At 40.2% G+C, this 20,343-nt stretch overlaps 1 protein-coding gene across 1 annotated transcript in view; it reads right to left on the reverse strand.

Annotated features, from left to right (window-relative positions):
- LOC149230005 (nuclear pore complex protein) overlaps window positions 1-20,343 on the reverse strand; it is a 396,423-nt gene that overhangs the window by 215,484 nt on the left and 160,596 nt on the right. Inside the window, exons 10-11 of the mRNA XM_089381174.1 lie at window positions 7,969-8,022; window positions 7,669-7,794 (exon numbers count right to left, since the gene is read on the reverse strand). Coding sequence (XP_089237300.1) covers window positions 7,669-7,794; window positions 7,969-8,022 — 180 coding nt within the window. The remainder of the gene's footprint in view (window positions 1-7,668; window positions 7,795-7,968; window positions 8,023-20,343) is intronic.

Raw genomic sequence — 20,343 nt, forward strand, 5'->3', positions numbered from 1 at the left:
ATATTTTTAATGGAGTCCCTCAGTCTAAACTTAGGGAAATTTAAATATTAATGTGGATTAATATAAAACTATGTTAAAATGGTCCAAAAGACATAGATCATGCCAGATCTAATCTTAGTCGTTGATTAGGGAATTAATCTTGGCCGTTGATATGTCAATAAGAAAAGTATAAAGGGGGCTTGAGGATCACTTGGAGAATACACCAGATGATCAGTCATTCTATTCTCTAGAGCGGGTTTGCTAAGAGAGATAGAATCAGTGATCAGGAGAGCAGCTGAGGGGCATTGAGTACAGAAGAACAAAGAAGGCAAAGATTGTACCGGGAAAGCAGCGCAGCAGCCAAGGAGGGTGACGCAGAGCCAGCAAGGGCTCACACAGGGCCACGCAGAGGCAGCCAAGAGCTACGCAGAGCACCAGAGGGGCCATCGCAACTGACGCATAGGCTCCCAGAGCTGACATAGGGCCTCCTGGGGCTGACGCAGACCAAGAAAGACTGACACGGGGCCAGCATGAGACAGAGAGGGGCTGACACAGTCCAGATTGCGCAGACGTTGGGGTTGCAAGAGCATTTTGTGCTGAGGAGCTACCGGAAGGGTTTTCCGGGGTTTTAGCCAGGAGATTTCTCTCAAACTGTGAGGTATAGCTACTACAAAAATTCTCTGTTGGGTATGCCAGTTACGGCACCCAGATTGTACTCTGATATTGCTTAATAAGAAAACCCTCAAATAGTTGCACCGGTTTCCACATTGAGATTTTCCGGGGACATTGGTCCAAAAATAATGGTGTCACGTGATGTGTTTGTTCTTGTTTCTTTTAGTTGTTGATCTATAATATGTTGAGCATGCACTAGTGTTTATTTTCAGTATTTACTTCGTAAATAACTTGTTAAAGAAAAATTAACAAGTAGGTAGGAATAAATCAGGAAAAGTGCATGAAGGGTTTCTAAATTAAGTAAACTTAGAAACTTCAACAAGCAAGCCCCTAGCGCATGCCCACATTGAAAGCTGTCTAATGAAACTTGGATTTACGAAAAGTAATGTTGATCCAAATCTCTACTTCAAAGTTATCCAAGGTATGCCTTTGATTCTAGTAATTATATGTTGATGACTTGTTCTTAACAAGTGGAGATCCTCTTATTCACCAATGTAAGACGGAGTTGGCCTCTAAGTTCAAGATGAAAGACCTTGGTTTGATGCACTACTTCCTGAACTTAGAGGTGTGGCAGAGACCTAGTGAGATTTTCCTTTCTCAAGGGAAATATGTTGTCAAGCTATTGGAGAGACATGGAATGGTGAAATGCAAGTTCGTGGCCACACCAATGGAGATGAATTTTAAAAAGCTATGTGGTCAAGCTACAGGACCTAATCTGGAAAATCCTTCTGAGTACCAGTGGTTGATTGGGGCACTGAAGTTCTTAATGAACACTAGACTAGACATATGTTTTGGTGTCAACACTCTGAGTTAATTTATGGTAGAGACACTACATGTGCATTGGGTTGTTGCTAAACATGTGCTAAGATACCTACATAGGGCTATCAATCATGGATTGAGATATATTCCCAAAGACGTGAGACTACATGGATACATTAATGTTGATTGGGCCGGAAATGTCTTGGATGAGCAGAAAGCAGAAGTTTGTTGCCCTTAGCATGGTTGAGGCTGAGTAAATTGTTGCTAGCATGGCTAGCTGTGAGGCAGTATGGTTGAAGATGCTCTTTGGAGAACTGTTTGAGCACGTACTGGATACAACTATGATATATTGCAACAACAAGAGTGGCATCCGACTCTCAGAGAATCTCGTGTTCCACGATAAGTCCATGCACACTAAGATTAGGTATCACTATATCCGAGATATGGTGCAGAGAGGAATTGTAGGTCTCCATCACATTTCAATTGATGAGTAGATAATTGATATTCTTACCAAGCCTTTGTCGAAAGGGAAATTCTTGGTCTTCAGAGAGCAACTTGGGCTAGTTGATGTGACCCTTCCAAGAAGGGGTCATGATTGATCACAAACACTGAGCTCTGGGAGCTCCTGGGGCCATGGGGTACTTCTTTGGAGCTAAAGGGTTGGAGGATCCTTGTCATTTTGATAAGTCGATCTTCGCTAGTCAAGTCCAAGACTGGACAGAGTACATACCCCAGCATGCATCCTACCCACAAGCCAGGCATGTTAGGATTGCCACTCAATCTGACCAATGAGTGATTATGTTGGATCTTCATATCCATGGCAGATGCGTCTGGTAAATTGATCTCCCTAAATCTAGGATGCATGGTGTTCAATAACTTGATCACTAAGGATCAAGTTGGGTGACAGGGTATGGATGATCTTTCTCATTTGTGGCAAATCGATCTCCCTATCTGTAGAAGATATATAGGGTTTGGAGGATCTTTACACCAGTGGTAATTTGATCTCCCCTATTATCTGGATGTGGATTTTTCAATCAACCAGTCAAGCATAGGGTATGGAGGATCTTTACCCTAGTGGTAAATTGATCTGCCCTATTATCTGAATGGACTTTTCGATCAACCAGTCAGACATAGGGTTTGGAGGATCTTTACCCCAATTGGTAAATTGAACCCCTATTGTCATTGGGTATAGGGTGTGTGTCATTTTATGTAGCATCGGAGGTGTTCTAGTCTCGAAACTTTGTGGAGAAGCTAAAACATAGGAGTTCTCCATAACCCAAATATCGTTTCCAGAAATTCCAACTAGAAGTGTCTCAATTAGATTATTAGCCTAGAGATTCCTTTCATCCAGGTTCCTTCTTAACTTAGGGAGCTCAACTTCTTTTCTACGACGTCGAAGAACCTTTCATGGCTTCCATCCTTCTTATCATAGTTATCATGACCATCATCACTCATACAACTTTCTTCATCATGCTTATCATATCAACTTTACTTACGAACATCTTCACCATCTTGAAGATTATGTACCTGCACAACTTAGATAGCAAGTACACCCAAATCTATAGAAGCATGAAGTTATTTATATTATAATCATATAATAAAGGAACCATTAGACATCAAATACCCAAACTTAGATAGGTTCAAGAAACAAGAAACACATACATTTATACTTCAACTACATGTCAGGTTTTTGTCATAAACTCTAGATTTCATCATCAAGACTTTGAGTACCTCAATCAAGATAACAACCTTTATTATATCTAGGGCTTCAATATTTCTTCCAGAGGCATGGCATACCTTACTACAATATATTGCAAACCCTAGAAGCATTTCAAAAAAATGCATTTAACAACTTTAGCACTCATATGTTAGACTTTCACTAGGATTTAGTGCAAGATCCTAGATTTCATACATGAGCCATCAAAAACCAATCACAGCTCAATTTCAGATTTCAACAATCTTTCATAAATCTCAAATTATCACACTTGTCATCACATATTAGAGAATTGAACTTCTACTAAGGTTTAGTTACAAAACCCTAGAATTCACAAACATTATCATCCTAGAGAATCAAACTTCGACTAGAGCTTCTAAACCCTAGGACTTATGACCATCAACAATTAGGTCAACACATATATCTAGGATTCCATCATCATCCACGAGCATATCATAACGTGTTAGTCAAACCCAATGACACAAATATCAATATATTAAAGTTAGACATATAACAAACTTGATCAGACAAACAACCATATACCTAGGATTTCATTCCTAGGACATTATAAGGGTCTTGCTTATACACCCTACCAAACCCTAATGATCTAGGGTTTCAATACATAACACAACAAACCCTAATTTATCAATACTTCAAAGGTTTGGGATTTCAAACATCACCATTCAACCCTAACAAGTTAGGGTTTTCATAACCATACCAAAAACCCAAACAAGACATCATCAAAAACTTCAAACATCAAGAATAGCATTTTATTAGACTTTACCAATAACCCTAAGTAGGCTAGGGTTTCATACATTATCATCGACATACCCTCAAGTTAGGGTTTTTACACAGAACCTTTTTAGGGTTCCACAAGAATAATCAAAGATATGAGAAGGGTAGATTTATCTAATGATGAATCACCCAATCAAGAATATTTATGATTCAAGAGAGCTAGACACAATAATGTTAGTAATGTAGAATAGTTTATCAAGAATGAATATACCTTTATCATGAAGAGAAACAACACTTATAGTTTAAGACATACCTTTTGTTTCTTAACAAACCTTGTAATTCCAATGCTTTGTCTTGAGAGGCCTTCTTCCATAATCCATGAGTATTCAACAAGCTTTTCCTAAACAAGGAAAATATGAATAGAAATGTGATTAGTATTTAATACAAACAAACTTAGATAAGTAAAGGAAACCAAAAATGAAAAGGTAATACAAGGAGTAAGATACTTATCTTTGGAAGTTGGTGAGGGCTCCCTCCAAACTCGAGGGATACCTATAACCTTATAAAACAATTCAAAAATGTTTTTCCAAAATATGTTAAACCTACAAATCAAAACATAAAGGAAAGCAATTCAAAAATTAGAGTGAAGGATATGCAAGGGATAGATTCCCTATGAGTTCCTAGCAAATAGGTCTTTGACTTCAGATCCTTCTATCTTGTTCTTCTTTGGTGAAACTTCTTTGGCAAAGTTTACTTGATCGCTGTCCCTCTTTTATTCCTAGGATTATCAGGGCAATCACTTCTATAGTGACCCATCTTGTGATAATTGTAGCATTCTATCTTGAATAGGTCTATCTTCCTTCTTGGCCCTTTAGACTTCTTGATTTCTCTGTAGATTTCTTCACTTTTCCTTTTACTAGATCCAAGATTTTATTCTTTTCGAGGATGAGATCTATCTTCTTCTTCCAAGCAATGTAATTGGATGCTCCTTCTAATTTGTTCTCTCCCTTTTATTGTGTTACACATTGTCCTTAGAGATAGTAAGCTTTTTGCTCACAAGGTCTCCTTGTATGATCCTTTGATCAACTTCTTGAGGTTCCTTAATTTCCTTTCAATAGATCCTTAAACTGCCTTTTTCCTCCTCCTTCACCTTATAGCTCCATTCTCCAGCATCAATGATTTTGATCCCAGGCCTCTAACAACATAGTTTTTGTTGCTTCCCAATTCCACTACATGAGAAGATGGTTCCTTTGATAGAGTGTGAAGATGGTTCCTTTGCATTTATATTTCTTTCCGCACCTAAGAGTTTTCTTTGGTGCTCATACATCATTATGGTGACTTGCCATATACTTTCTAGTCCCACTGACCTATTTTTCCCACTTTTGGTAATTAGTAAAATGTATTTCCCTCTGTCAACAGGTGCTTAGCTCGAGTGGTAAGAGTGGTGGTTTGCCATACCATCCACCCGGGTTTAAGTCCCCAGAGACATGGCCCGTCATAGTAAGGCTGCAAGGATAGACATCCCGTTGGAGTCTAGGATCCCAGCTCCAGTTCTAGTGATCTCCGATGTCTAGGTCCTAGGCTGAACTATGAGTTTTTGATATATGAGGCTTGCGGGCTGTTGCATATATCCAGGGAGGTTGCTAGTTCTTGTTAAGTTTAGGTATGTTCTATGCTTAGAGCAATTTATTTCAATTTTCACAGTTAGTTCAATATCTTTTCTAGATTATCAATCACATCAGCATTAAAGTAAACTGCAGATGTGGCGCTAGCCAGGGACAAACCCCAATGTGGGGAAACCCTTGATCAATTCTTCTTATATGTTCTTCAATATTTCAGCAGAGAGAGAGAGATAGTACATTTACAACAGAAGCCAACACTTCGACTTTCTAGATTCATCTCTACATGAGATCAGTGAAAGACATGCTGCTTCAATTGATTCTTCAAGGTGACTCCTTCACCTATCATTGTGCTGCATCTCGTCCACATGCAGCACCTCACCGTGTTGCACCATGCTGCACTCATCATCACAGTGCTGGATCTAATGACCATGCTATGCACTTCATGATGCTGCTCCTGTCACTGTGCTGCTCCAATCACTGAGCTGCTTCCATCACGGATCTGCACCCAATGCTGCACTCATCACTGATCTGCACTCAATGCCGCACTCATCACTCATCTGCACTCCTCATGCTGCACCACGCTGAGCTTGCACTATGCTTCATCCAAATGCATGCTGCACACGTCATGCTGCTGCACCATATCATCATGCTGCTGCACTAGCTGTCTCTGCTTCATGAAATTGGACTCAGTCAATAATAGTTTGCAGCTGTCATCATGATGACTGGTTAGGGCACCAAGCAGTCCTCCAACAGTCATCAAAACAGCCTAGGACAGCTCCTGGGATATCCTGCTGATCTGGGCATATAAATAAGCCCTCAAACATTCATAAACAAACCTTGACTGTGGTGTTATGGACTGCGGCCTAACACACAGTCTTCCTGTAGCTTCCAGGCAGCAAAAACAATATATTTGTTCCTCCAACAGACCTGATCTGGAGTTGCTCTAACTCGGCCCTCCTACAAGAAGAAAACGCAGACAAAACGATGCCTAAACCCATGCCTAGGAACAGCCTTCTTTCATGCTGTTAACAGAATTATTCTTGCTGCGTTTAGGGCACTTTTGCTGCGGCCTAGGGTCAGTCAATGGCTGCAGATTATGGCTCCTCAAATCTGCTGCTAAGTCTTCTTCCTTTGCTGCGTATTAGGCCTCCATAGACTGCGGCTTTAGGCTTCTTTATTACTGCGGATTTAGGGCTCTCTTGACAGTGAATTAGGGCTCCTTTATGACTGCGTATTAGTATCTCTTGGACAGCGTATTAGGACCTTTCCTAACTGCGGATTAGGGCCTTCTTCTAGATCTCGGTTGAGCCTCCTTTATACAGCGTATGTAGCTTCCCCTTGACTGTGGCTTACTGTGTATAGGAGCCTCCTTTAACTGCGAATATAGGGGTGCATTAGACCCTCTTTTGCTGCGGCTAGGGCTTGGCTAGATCCCCTTCAACTGCGGCTAGGTGTTCCTCCCTTCAACTGCGTCTAGGGCACCTTGACTTGCTGCGTAGAACCCTTTCTTCACTGCGTTAAAATCTCCTCCATGATAGCGTTAGGATCTAGGGCATCCTCTAGGGCAGCATATCCTCTTTAGATCTCTCCTCCCACCAAAACCCAAAGACAAGTGGAGAGAAAGAGATCACCAAGAGGATGTGTGTCCAAATGACTTTCAAGGCACCTCTATTTATACTAAAACGTTGAGCACAAGTGGGGTTTATTTGGTTGCTGGCTGACCTTGACGAATTGTCCCATAACACAAATAAATTCATATCTCCATGAATACTTATCGGAATTGGATGATCTTTAGATCAATCCTACACCTCTCCATGAGAGGGATCCAAGAAAAATATCAACTACCATTAATAAGATGACCCACATGGAGTTTGGCCCTAGTTGCAAATTTTAACAATTCCCTTGTCTGAAAAAAAAAAACCATTCCCTTGCCTTCTATAAAAACTCATTTGCTGAAATATAGATATTAAAGGAAACTCAATTATGCAATTCCCTGAGAACTGATGTAAATAACCTTAAGAAAAATAATCCAAATAATCGTCAGTGGATATCATATTCAAAACTACTAGAGAACTTGTGCTGATCAATTATGTGATTGAGAATCCAATCTTGTCTGCCAACAAACATATTAGATCTATTATAAGAACACATGCGTGAGTAAAGGCAGCACTTGACGGATAACTTCACCTTCTTGTCAAAATCAACTGCCTTAGATGCAAGATCTTCCAGCCACTGAACAATCCGAAGGCATAGCTGTGCCGTGTGATCTGTCATGACGAAGTCACAGGACACTTGTTGCGAAGTTGACGGAGACTACAAAGAAACAAAGCGAGCTTATAAGACTAGTCCATACACCACACAATCAGACATCTAATTTTAAGGTACAAATGAGAAAGTCCCCAAAAAACTTAATAGTTTTTCAATACTACATATAGGATAGAATGACAGGAAGGTGATAGAAAAGACACAGTATTTAACATAGATTACCACAATAATATCCCCCAGGTTGTCTTCAGTACCTGTATTGTACAAATTCCCAAATTATACAATATGAGACATATATCCTAAATTGAAAATTATTTCATGTGCTTGAAAGATCAAAACTTTAGAAAAAATATATCATGACAAATTTAAACACATGAGACACTTAGACATGCCAATTCTGTAACAAATTTTTACATATCATGGGTTGAACTTTCTCTAGTCTGGCTCACAAAATATCCCAGTTATTATTTAGAGCAAAGAAAAAATTTGTTAAAACCTTAAAAATACAAATTTCATAGAAGATCAAAAGCCAGTGGTAGAGAACCAAGAAACAAAGCTCATTTTCAGTGTTTACTACTCAGTTAAAACATGGACAGAATGAGTAGCTACAACCAATTCATATAAGATAATGAAAGCAAATAGATGAGACAGGAGAGTTCTATACTGTTCTTAATGCTAGTTTAGTAGCCTTCTTCTAACTATTGTTTGCGCAGATCATCTCTTGAATAATAATGATTGCATGGGAATGGGAAGTTCATTTTATGGTAAACATGCTCGGTCATTAATCAAAACGTCTTCCACCAACACCACTTTGATAATCTATATCTCTGCTCATACTTTAAATTATTCAAGGAAATTAACAAATCAAGAAACTGATGAACTCTCAGGACTTTTACGAGTCCTTCCACCACCTCCCTAATTTAGTCAGCATGTCCATCAGAAACAATTCCTGTCTCACATCTCAAAGAAAAAAATTATTCATTTTGTAGTATTATTGTCACAAGTATACAACTAACAGTCATTAACTGTCAGGAACTGCTAACCTCTGCTGAAACAATCCCTAATCCTTCTGAATATATTCCAAGCCAACCAACCAAGACTTCAGCTCAAGTTGAAATAATTCTAAAAGAAATTTCAAGTAAAACCTGTTACCCACCATTTTTTGGGTAATATCCCTAAGAGAAAAAATTTCTCCAAGATGGTCCTTAGCCAACAGCCAGCAGCCCCTTGCAGCCATCAGCTAGCTCATTGTGCCATTTCTCCCGCCACCTAAGCCAGCCATGTGGTCCCTCGCCCATCTGCCATGATCGTATGTTTGAAGGTGGGCCTCCCGAATCTAAAGGTATGCCTTGTCATTTTGAAAATGAGTATTACACTTCTGGGTATGGATTAATGGGGGGATTCGGCAGAAAGAATGGGCTAGGTCTGTGCTTCTGTCCACTAGACCCCTTTTAGGAATTAACCTAGGATTCTAGGACCGTGGGATCTCTTTTACTGACCATTTGGTTTCAGAGATGGTGTTTCACGGGAAACCCTGATTTTGGTTGCATGGTCTAGCTCCCTTATCCACTCATATTACCCTCTTTCCACTCATTACTACCCCATCCGTCATTTCTCCCACCTAGGTCCACATTCCTCCATCGGGTCCACATAGGGTCAGCTCACCCCTTCCCTTTGCCCACACCTTGGGTCACGGCCTGGTATAAAGCCCGAAGGTTGATGCAGCTAAAACTAAAGCTAAAAGCATGTATGGCCACATTCAACAGGAAAAGTACCACAAAATGCAAAAGATGGCTGGAAAAAAAAACATGTAACACATGGGCAAAAGCCGATACATGAGCTCTACCCCATCATCATGGCCATCACCCTTGTTCAATGAGGTTCTATAAGCCTTCCTCATCATATAGGATCACATGATTGTCTCAACCCCTGGTGGGCGATGAACCGCCCCACCTTGAAGGGGTGAATTCACTACTACATCGTATACATCATGCTCTAATCCCTTTAGCCTTGAGCAGTTAATCAGAGAAAATCATAAAAAGGAAAAAGGCATATAAAGAAGAGTGGAAAAATCAAGGTCGAGGCACCTCATGTACCATGATTGCTCCCTCCTACACATTATAAACCCAAGTGTGGGCTTCTCTCTTATTGGCTACCCTTGTACGCTAGCGTGTGACCCAAGGCCACCCCTTCTCATTCCCTACTTCATTCACCTATCTGCCACATGCCACCACCTTTTGACGGATGTTCCTTGACTATATTATCCCCTTCAAAAGCAGAAACCACCTAATAGGGCCCTTGGTTAACCCCATTAAGAGTTTAGGAGACATTGGCACATACCGAAGCCCATTATGGAAGGGAAAGCCATTATGATGTCCCCACCTGTGGTCCATAATTAGGTAAGCTCATTTACTCGATTTCTCTAATGACTTGTTGTACTGGAAGCCTAGTGGACGCATTGGATCTTATGCAGGATTGCAGATGGTTTCCTTTTGGGGTTTGGTTTCCTTATACCAGGTCCTAATCCTCTAGAGGGCTATTGTGGCACATATAGGGTGTGCGTTGAGAGCCATGGGCCTCCACAGCAGCGGATTGCATTTCATGGATCCCTACAGCCATTCAAAGAATACTCGTGGTTCACTTATTGAACAAGGAGGATGCACCTGATCCATCATGTCCAGCTAGCCCCAGATCTACACCATACACTTGGCAGATGATCCAGGACTTCTACAATGATGTGGCATCTCCTACATTATCACGCTAGAACTTGAGGGCAACCTACAAGCATCTTTGATTTGTTTGGAGACCCATGAGGACACTTGTGTGCCCCCACAGTCATTTGGAGCACCACAGGTTATTACAAAGGACCAACCCCTTGTCCATTGCTTTTTAGGGTCCTATTCTTCATTGTGACACTCATGGACCTTATTAGGGCTCTTAGAGGGCCCTATGACATATATAGATTAATTTGATTTCTTGGGAGGCTTACATTTTCATTTGTGAGCTAGTTTGGTGGGCTTGTCACCAAAAGGTCGTATTATTAGCACATTATTTTATTTTTGGCGCTTATGTAGGCCAAGGAGGCTAATTCGAACTACTTAGATGTGTATAAATAGATGTGAGGTGAGATCATTTCTCATCATCACTTTGGATTGGATCTCTCTCTTCTTTAGAGAATTTCGCACTTTTTCTGGAGGATGAATTGGAGCTTTTATGGATGAATTTTGATGTATGGTTATTGGTCTATCTTCTCTTTGAGCTTCTCTATTGTCATTTGTGAATGGTTGGATATACTCTAATGCATGTAAGTACGAAATTTTGATGTTATTCTTGTTGTTTTTGTCACATATGCTGGAGGGGATTTTCATCATTTTAAGGCTACTTGTTGCATGAAAATTATTGCTTAATATTGTGCGATTGTCTCTATTATAACGTTCTCTATATGTATTGGCCCATGTACTATGAGCGAAATCTCCGAGGGGTGAATCTGACCTTGACAAGCCATTCCTCTTGTACACTTGAAGTATAAAAGTTTCAAAATTGCTTTCACTTGACCTAGTTGAGGCCTAACCAGGAACCAAGAAATCTTAAACATAATCAACATAAACTCAATTCTCCCAAGGATTAAGGCACTGATCTACCAAGCATGGTCACTAAAACACTTATTCTTTCACCTTCTCCCAAGTCTAGCCACATTGGGGTGCCTAGAGCATCAATTTCCCGACAAGTTAGCCACTAAAAAAGTTTGACTAGGGTCTCATGTGTTGGCCTTTCCTCTAACCCTCCTCCAAATTTGAAGACATTCCGACGATGGAGTTAGGACAAAAGCCAAGCCCTAGCTCTGGGACCAAAAATTGCCCTGCCATTGCTAAGGCTAGGACTTCCCAGGGTCAAAGCAACATCATTGAGCGAAATACTTTCTTTGATCCTTCCCACCTTGTTTAGGGTAAGAAAATCATTGATTATTTCATACTTTCCTCATACCCCAGACCAGGTCCACTTGGCCTCGTGTGGTCCTGCTCCTTCAAAAGACCATTCTTCAAGAACCTTCCAGGATACCAACTTTAACAAGGATTTAGGGTGTGGGAAACTCCTTTCAAAGCCTATTCTCATACACTTAACCCCCAAAATCCTCGTCCTTTCCTTAGAAGCACATAGTACCTTACTTAGAAAAAAATCAAGCTCCATCCTTCAAAACCTTCTCAGAAAGGGTTGGGTCACTCATATCCATTGACTTATAATTGGTGACTCTAAGCTGAAGTGACAGTAAGCTAAGACTCCATTTGTTGCCCTTGGCCTAGCATTTTCCCTTTAGGGATTCCCCTTAGGTCCCTTGCTAGTTTGAGAAGTAACATTTTTGGCGTCGTTGCCAGGACACGAGACATGTGTTTTTGTTCCTCGTACAACATATCGAAGAACGAAGCCCTAGTTCTTCATTGAACTTTAAAGTTAATGCTTGTAGGGTGAAGCAAGCATCTATCAAGGCACTTTAATTCACCCTGGCGACTCCATTATAATCTTAACATGCAAAATCATAGAAAATGGAGATTTCTCTTGGTCCTATATTTGAAAAACTCAATAATCAAGAGATTCAAGAGCTGCAAAGGAAAGTTGTGGAATATGCAAAAACTTTTCAAAATATGTTGGAAAGCATGGATATGGAACTCATGCTCAAGTTTTATAGGTCGCAAGAAGTACAACTCGACATAGTAAGGTGTTCTTATGAAGAGGATCCTAGTCATCTCCTTGACCTTGCTCATGTAACTTGTGCTGTGAATATTCTGGGCAACCTCATCAATAACAAGGTGAAAGGGAATTCCTCCTCTTAGGATGACGAAGAATTGGATCCCACTAGCCTCCAAGTCACGCAAGAAAGAATGGATGAATATAGTAGGTCATGCAGGGAGGTAGTAAGGGAATATAATTCTAATGAAGTTTTCTCCAACTTCTATGATGAAGATATAAAGCTTCATAAGGTGAAATGTGAATATAAAGAAAACTCTACTAATGCTCTCCTCCTAGAAACATACTACCATAATCATGTAACAAATACCTTAGCCATTGTTCTTCAAGAGAAGAGAGAAGAAGAGAGGTCTCGCTTGTCAACCAACCAAGATGAAGATGACCTCAGTGATGAGCAAGAAGATGAGTCCTTGTTGGGGTTGCAGGACAGACAGGATGATTTTGAGAACACGTGTTGAGGACAATGAAGTTATGGAAAGTAAGGTCGAGACTAACCTTACCTTTCTCAAGGGTATCACTCCTGATGACTCTCCTTTTGAAAACCTTGAGGAAGGTGATCCTGTGAGCTCCTTGAAGAATGACATTGGAGATTATTTCCGCATTGAAAAGGAGAAATGGGAGATTGTTGGGCCCCAATTTGATTGTGCTCCCATTTATGATACTGACAAGGAAGATGAGATTGAGATTGGTTTTTCCTTTATCCCGGACATTACTTGCGATGACATACCCATCGATGCCTTTGGGAAGGAGAATTATTATTTTCCCTTGCATGAAGAAGGACAGTTGGAAGTGATTGATTCTCCTTTTAGCGAAAGACCAATCTTTGATGCTTATAATGAGGAAAGAAATGAGGCTCCCACCTACTCACCTTATGACTATGTATTCAAATCACTTGAGCCTTTAGAGTGTGGGGAGGGAAATCCCGTTGAATATGATACTTCGCCTCTGCCTTTCCCACTTGTTCACCACCTTGAGTCTTCCTCAAGTAATTCCCTCATCTCTTTTGATATGACCTCAAGTGACCATGCCCCTTTTCCCCTTTCTGAATATGGTGTCAAGAAAGAACCCTTCATTGAATATACTTTATCCCCTTTGACCCATCCTCAGGATTATGATCACTCTACGACCTCCCCTCTCCGATGTGACCATCACATTGAGAGACCTATTTGTTGCACTCCTTCTTTCTCTCACCCTTCGTTCCCCTCTCATCACAACCGTGTGACATCCTCAAAACATGATATTACAAACAATGATCGTGATAAGGAGTTCTCGAGAGTGATCATTCATTCCACCATTTTGTACCTAGAAGGAAAGCTTGGGACCTCTAGATTGACTAGTTTTCTTTCTCCTAGGACTTCCCTTTACCTCGAATGGAGATCATATTTTCCCGCCTCCCACCCGCTTCACTCGCTATATGACTATGTGTCCACATTTGATTTGTGCGTTCCTACATGAGTAATCAAACTGACAAGCATATGTATATGGATGTGATGATATGTTGGTTGCACTGGCTTTATGATTACACTTAGTACTAACCTTACTATATGCATGTTAGGGTAGGATGCATTGCATGTTCATTTTCTCATTAGAAATAACGTCATATGGTATTTCTCATGGTAGATTAGTTGCACTTAGATTAAAATCTGCACATATTTATATTTTTGTTGATTTTATGGCCTAACATATTAGCATGTGTGATCATGAGACACCGTGAAAGCATGTTGCCCAGTGTTTTTCCATCTATTATATGTGTAGGTGACAATTTTACGATAACCAAGAGATTGTTGGAGTTCCCGTGACCTCCCGTTCAAGTAGCTTCGCCCACTTCTTCGAGAGATCACGTCCCAGTTGGAGCTAGGTGTTACCCACCATTGTGTGGGTAATATCCCTAGGAGAAATTTTTTCTCCAAGATGGTCCCCAGTTGGCAACGAGCAGACCCTTGCGGCCATCAGCTAGCTCATTGTGCCATTTCTCGCCCTGCCACCTAAGTCAGACATGTGGTCCCTTGCCCATCTTGCATGATCAAATGTTTGAAGGTGGGCCTCCTAAATCTAAAGGTATGCCTTGTCATTTGGAAATTGAGTTTTGTATTTTGCTTATCATGGAGACTTCTCGGCATGGATTAATGGGGGTATTCGATGGAAAGAATGGGTTGGGTTTGTGCTTCTGTCCCCTAGACCCTTTAAGGAATTAACTTTGGATTCTAGTCCCGTGGGATCTCTTTTACTGACCATTTGGATTCAGGGATGGTATTTCACGAGAAACACCGATTTTGGTTGTGTGGTCCTGCTCCCTTATCCACTTATATTACCCTCTTTCCGCTCATTATTACCCCATCCATCATTTCTCCAACCTACGTCCACATAGGGTCAACTCGCCCCTTCCCATTCCCCAGACGTTGGGTCATGGCTTGGAATGAAGCCCGGAGGTTGATGCAGCTAAAAAGAAAGTTAAAAGCATATATGGCCACATTCAACAGGAAAAGTACCACAAACGCAAAAGATGGTTGGGACAAAAACATTTAGCACGTGGGAAAAAGTCGATACATGAGTTCTACCCAATCATCATGGCCATCACCCTAGTCCAATCAAGCTCTATGAGCCTCCCTCATCATATAGGAACCCATGATTGTCGCAATCCCTGGTGGGCGATGAGCCACCCCACCTCGAAGGGGGGAATTCACTGCTACATCTTATACATCATGCTCTAACCTCTTGGGCCTCGAGCAGTTAATCAGAGAAAATCATAAAAAAACATATAAAGAAAGGTGGAAAAATCAAGGTCGAGGCACCGCATGTACCACGATTGCTCCCTCCTACAGATTATAAACCCAAATGTGGACTTTCCTCTTATTAGCTACCCTTGTACCCCAGCATCTGACCTAGGGTTGCACCTTCTCATTCCCTACTTCATTCACCTATCTACCACATGTTACCACCTTTTGATGGATGTACCTTGACTATATTATATATTATCCCCTTTAGAAGCAGAAACACCCTAATAGGGTACTTGGTTAACCCCATTGTTGGGACTCAGAAATGTCATATTTTCATCCACCTTTTTCTTCACTATTCCTTACATTTCATTATCCCATTAACCTGTTATCATATCACTTTCATACATACATTTGGGTTTCACCTTCTTATTTTATTTTCCATTTTATTCATTTTTGTATTTTAAGTGAATTTATGATTAATTATTAGAAAATGTACATATTTTTATATATATCTCAAGAATATGTGAGTTTTGTGATGTGTAGGAAATATGTGAAGAATCAATCCTCCACCATATCAAGGAGATAATTATGCAAGCCTTTTTCTAAGGAGAAAATCATGGAGGCATATCTTATCCTAAGGAGAAAATCATGGAGACATATCTTATCCAATTCCTAAAGGAGATAATTAGGAGAAAAGCATGGAGGATTTGGTTGGCATATCTATCCAAGATATGTGAGAGATTTGTGGGATCATGTTTGAGAGATTTGTGCGATGATATCTTGTACTAACGGGAAACTAGTTGAGAGTGCTTGAGAGAATATTTGATATGTAATTATGGAAAGGTTATCTTCCTCATGTATATAAGAGAGTGCTCTCTCTTCATTGAAGGGATGAATAAGGAATAATAGAGAATGGAGATTAACTTTGATTCTTTTATTGTTATGATTTGTAATTTAGTTATTGTAATATAATTTAACATAGTTTCATTGTTGTGAGCTCACATATGTTGTTGCCATTCACTTCTTCACATGCTGTATCGCTTTTCTTCTATGCAACTTCCTGCTTTCATAGTTAATGTTTCAATGCCTTCTTAGATTAATTTGATTTCAGTAATTTAGATTAGATTAGATTAGATTAGTTCCACTTCAGTCTTGCATATATATTGCATGTGTCTCGTAAGTCTACGGACCTCGGATTGACAAATTAAATAGTTGGGTAAGTACTACAACAGGATTAAACGAACATAGTTTCACCCAACATTTTGGCGCCGTTGCCGGGGAGGCACGATGGATTGAAGTTTAGTTTGATTTTTCATGCAAGTGTGTTTAGACATGTTCCTAACTCCGAGGTGTTAAGGCGGTAAGACGTGGGGAACAGCCTACGCATCGCATTCGAGATACCGTAATGGGCTCGACCTCTTATGGATCAGGGCATGTAGGGTGTGTTTACATTTATGCAAGTGTGAATTTTAATTTCTGCAAGTGTGTTTGATTTTCGCAACTGTGAAGAGTGTTTGATGAATTCATGGTTCATGGTTATAATTGAAGCATTCGATTACTCAATTAATGAGCAGTCCTTGTAAGAGGGTTTAATTGAGTATTGAATTCAAGATTATTTCTGTGATCCTTTTGTTTTTAATTCAATTTTTAGTGTGTGTTGATTTTCATTGTTTTTTTTCAACATGACTTAACAATGAGTTTCAGCTTGGAACTACTCACTCAGATCCTAGCAGAAGTCGGGATCTCTTCTTCCTTGGAAGAGGAGATCTTGACAAGAATTAAAGGTTCAACTACTCCCCAAGAAATAAATGAAGATTCAACATCTGAAGAATCCTGCGTATCTGATGGCGAACAACCATTCGAACAGGAGATCAAGGAAGAAGAGCAGCAAATTGGAGAAGAAGAACAGAAGTTACAGCATGATCTGAGTGAGAGAAACTGTGCTTATCAAAGCTTTATCGAACAATGGTTCCAGGTAAGTACTAGATTAGATTCATCTTTTATTTTTTAGTTGATTTGCAGTTACAGCAACTAGACTCATCCACTCTCGTATATTGCCATTTTTCATTTGACAAATTGCTATTGAATCTATTGTTGCTACTGCTACGTGAATGGCTTCATTGGAAGTTTAACTACACGTAACTAATTTGTAAATTCTAATTAGTATAGAGTAGGTAGGCTTTCAGTTTTAGTTTTTGCTTTCATTTTCAGTTTTGCTTTTACCTAGAATAAGTATGCTCTCCTGCGTCTTTGTACGATCTCGAGGATCAGAAAATAGGTTTCAGCGTTTGTTTTCATAAGTATGCTCTCCTCCTGCGTCTTTGTACGATCTTGAGGATCAGAAAATAGGGATGATTTAGGCGACCAATTTCAGGAATAAATAAATGTTTGCACTATGCTTGATCAAAACATCTTTCAATATGCAAATCATTATGTCCATTTGTAAAAACATTAAGAAAAAGTTTAGTTTCTTTCTAAACTTCAGTTATTCATTAAATAAAAAATAAATAAATAAATTGTTTTTGTAATGCATCCCGAAGAGGACAGCACACTTAACCCTAGTGGTGATTTAACCCACCCCACTCAAATCCACACAACAATTTCCAGTTCGATCTACTCACCCCCGAGTAATCTGTCCACACATTTGTGTTGTTCTACACTTAAGCGCACTATAGGTGTTCCATTATTGTGCAACTGCGGGAACAAACTGGCATTTCACATTAAATCCCGACCATTTAACATGCAAGAGCATATGCTCATAACAATTTTTGCTTCTGCTGGAAGTAGTGGGGTCTACGCAGTCAATATTGTCACAATAGTGGCCCTCAAACCTAGTCCAAGTTTCTATTTTCAGGGCTTTGCACGAGCACGGTAAAAGACCAATGGAGCGGGAACTGCCATCGCATCCTCATAAAAATCATGCGCATCTTGCCAAATCGAACCAGAACCTTATCTGATTTCCTGTGATCTCGCTTTCAATCTTATCACATTTCATACCATTAAACTGTATTCTTTTTCTCTTTCCACATGCTGTACACATGATAACGCCGACTCACCTTCCTAATTCGAAATTGAAGCTCTGCCAAACACATCTCAAGTTCGTTTCACGGCTCTGAATATATCAATGGATGCTCCATGGTGATTAATCTGTCCGTTACAACAGTGACAATCACGGATTGTAGACAGCGGGCCAGCGAAGTTGAAGCAAACACCGGTAGCTCGGTATATATTTGTGACTGATCATCCATCCCGTGGTTCCTCCAATTTCAACCAATCACAGTTTGCTCCGATTCTCCAATCTATGGCTCGAATTCTTTACCTTCATATGGCTCACTCCATCACCACCCACGCCAATTGATTTTTGTTGCCACAAGCTTCACGAAATCGCACCAGTCTCAACACGTGATTTTAAAATGGATTTTTTTGCACAAACCAGGATGAATTAACAAAAACTGAGACATGGGTTTTCTCCGGAATGGGGGTAATTAGGTGACTTGCGAGAAATTTCCTGAAATTTGCAGTGGTTTAGGAGAAAATTGGGTTTCTTTCGAACCGGATTTGATAGATTGCGCCAAAATCCCGATTTTCTTTGTGGCCAGATCTGATTTTCGTGGTTTATTGACATATTCCTTCAACCGGTCACAATTGTCTCCGTTGGATTCCTCTGCCACTCCATGAAATTTTGTGAATCCTGTCACATGGATTTTAGTTCCGGGCGGCCCCTCTGATCCCATTTTCTCACTTCTGGATGTCCGAAGCAAAATTCACCGGCCCCAATCCCAATTTCCGCTGCCCATGTCGTCATGGCAGTCAGAAATGTAAATGCTGCCAATTCTGTCAAAAACGCTATCATTAAGGAAATTGGCACTGCTCAAATGGATGTTCTAGAGCTAGTCGAAATTCAAATCTTTGAATCTTCCTTTGAACATTTTAATAAATAATGCAGGAATATGGCATGTCCCTTTCAGCTTTCTCAGGATGGCATAGAACTACAGTTTGCTACAAACCACATTGGGCATTTTCTTCTGTGTTTACATATGTCTTGCTACAAATCTTTTGCTGGAAGATTGAAGGTAGAATTATTAATGTGTCATCAGAAGCACATAGGATGACTTATTCAAGTGGTATCCGGTTTGATCAAGTAAATGAAACCACGGGGTACTATGCGTTCCTGGCATATGGGCAGTCAAAACTTGCCATGCTAATGAGCTTATAAGAGGCTTTAAGAAAGCGGTGATAACGTGACTATAAATTCAATTCATCTGGATCTATTCCCACTAATATTCTGCGTTATAGACAAACTATTCTTGGATTTTTAAACTCAAATTATAAAATTTGCTCTAAAGAACATTCCACAGGGTGCATCAACTCAGTGCTATGTCGCACTGCATCCTCAGCTTAAGGGAGTCAGTGGGAAGTATTTTTACGATAACAATGAGGAGGCGGAATAACACTCCAATGTATGCACCAGCATTCGCACCACTATCGGGTGCTATGTCCCTGCGCAAGTTTTAGGACACATGGCGAAAACAACAGCCCTCCCCTTTACGCATGCAAGCCTTCCGCAACAAAGCATCGGGCCATTTTAAACAACCACTACCTCTCTCAGACGGGCATTTTCTCTTTATGATCAGATCAATGTTTTTAAACTGGTGTACCAGAAGACCAATTCGCATCGAGAGGTGCACTGTCACAGGATTTATTGCCAATGGAGTTAAGTACGAAGGCTCATTGATTTGTGTAAGCAATTTGATTCTTTCATGGCGTCCTAAACAATTTGGTAAGGTAACTCCTGACAGTTTGTCAATCTTCCAGCTTATACGGCCTGTTGCAGAGACACAGGTGCTTGGATGTGGAAAGCGAACTGAGCTAGTAGATCCAAGCATTAGAAATTTCCTTCGATCCAATGGCATCAAATTGGAAGCTGTTGATTCGTGGCATGTAGCATTGACTTTCAATTTTCTTAACGAAGAGGGTAGAATGGTTGCCGCTGCATTTTTGCCATCAGATGTTTCTCACTAAAATGTTGTCTCTTTTCTTATAGGCAATTAAAAGTGCTTCTCGAACGAATGGGTAATCTCTATATTGTGTTGGAGTGCTAAGGCCTTTTGGCGTTTACTAGTGACTGCCACATTAT

This window comes from Pinus tabuliformis, chromosome J, assembly GCF_031772625.1.
Source record: "Pinus tabuliformis cultivar Carrire ecotype Pingquan chromosome J, CPIR1, whole genome shotgun sequence".
NCBI lineage: Eukaryota > Viridiplantae > Streptophyta > Pinopsida > Pinales > Pinaceae > Pinus > Pinus tabuliformis.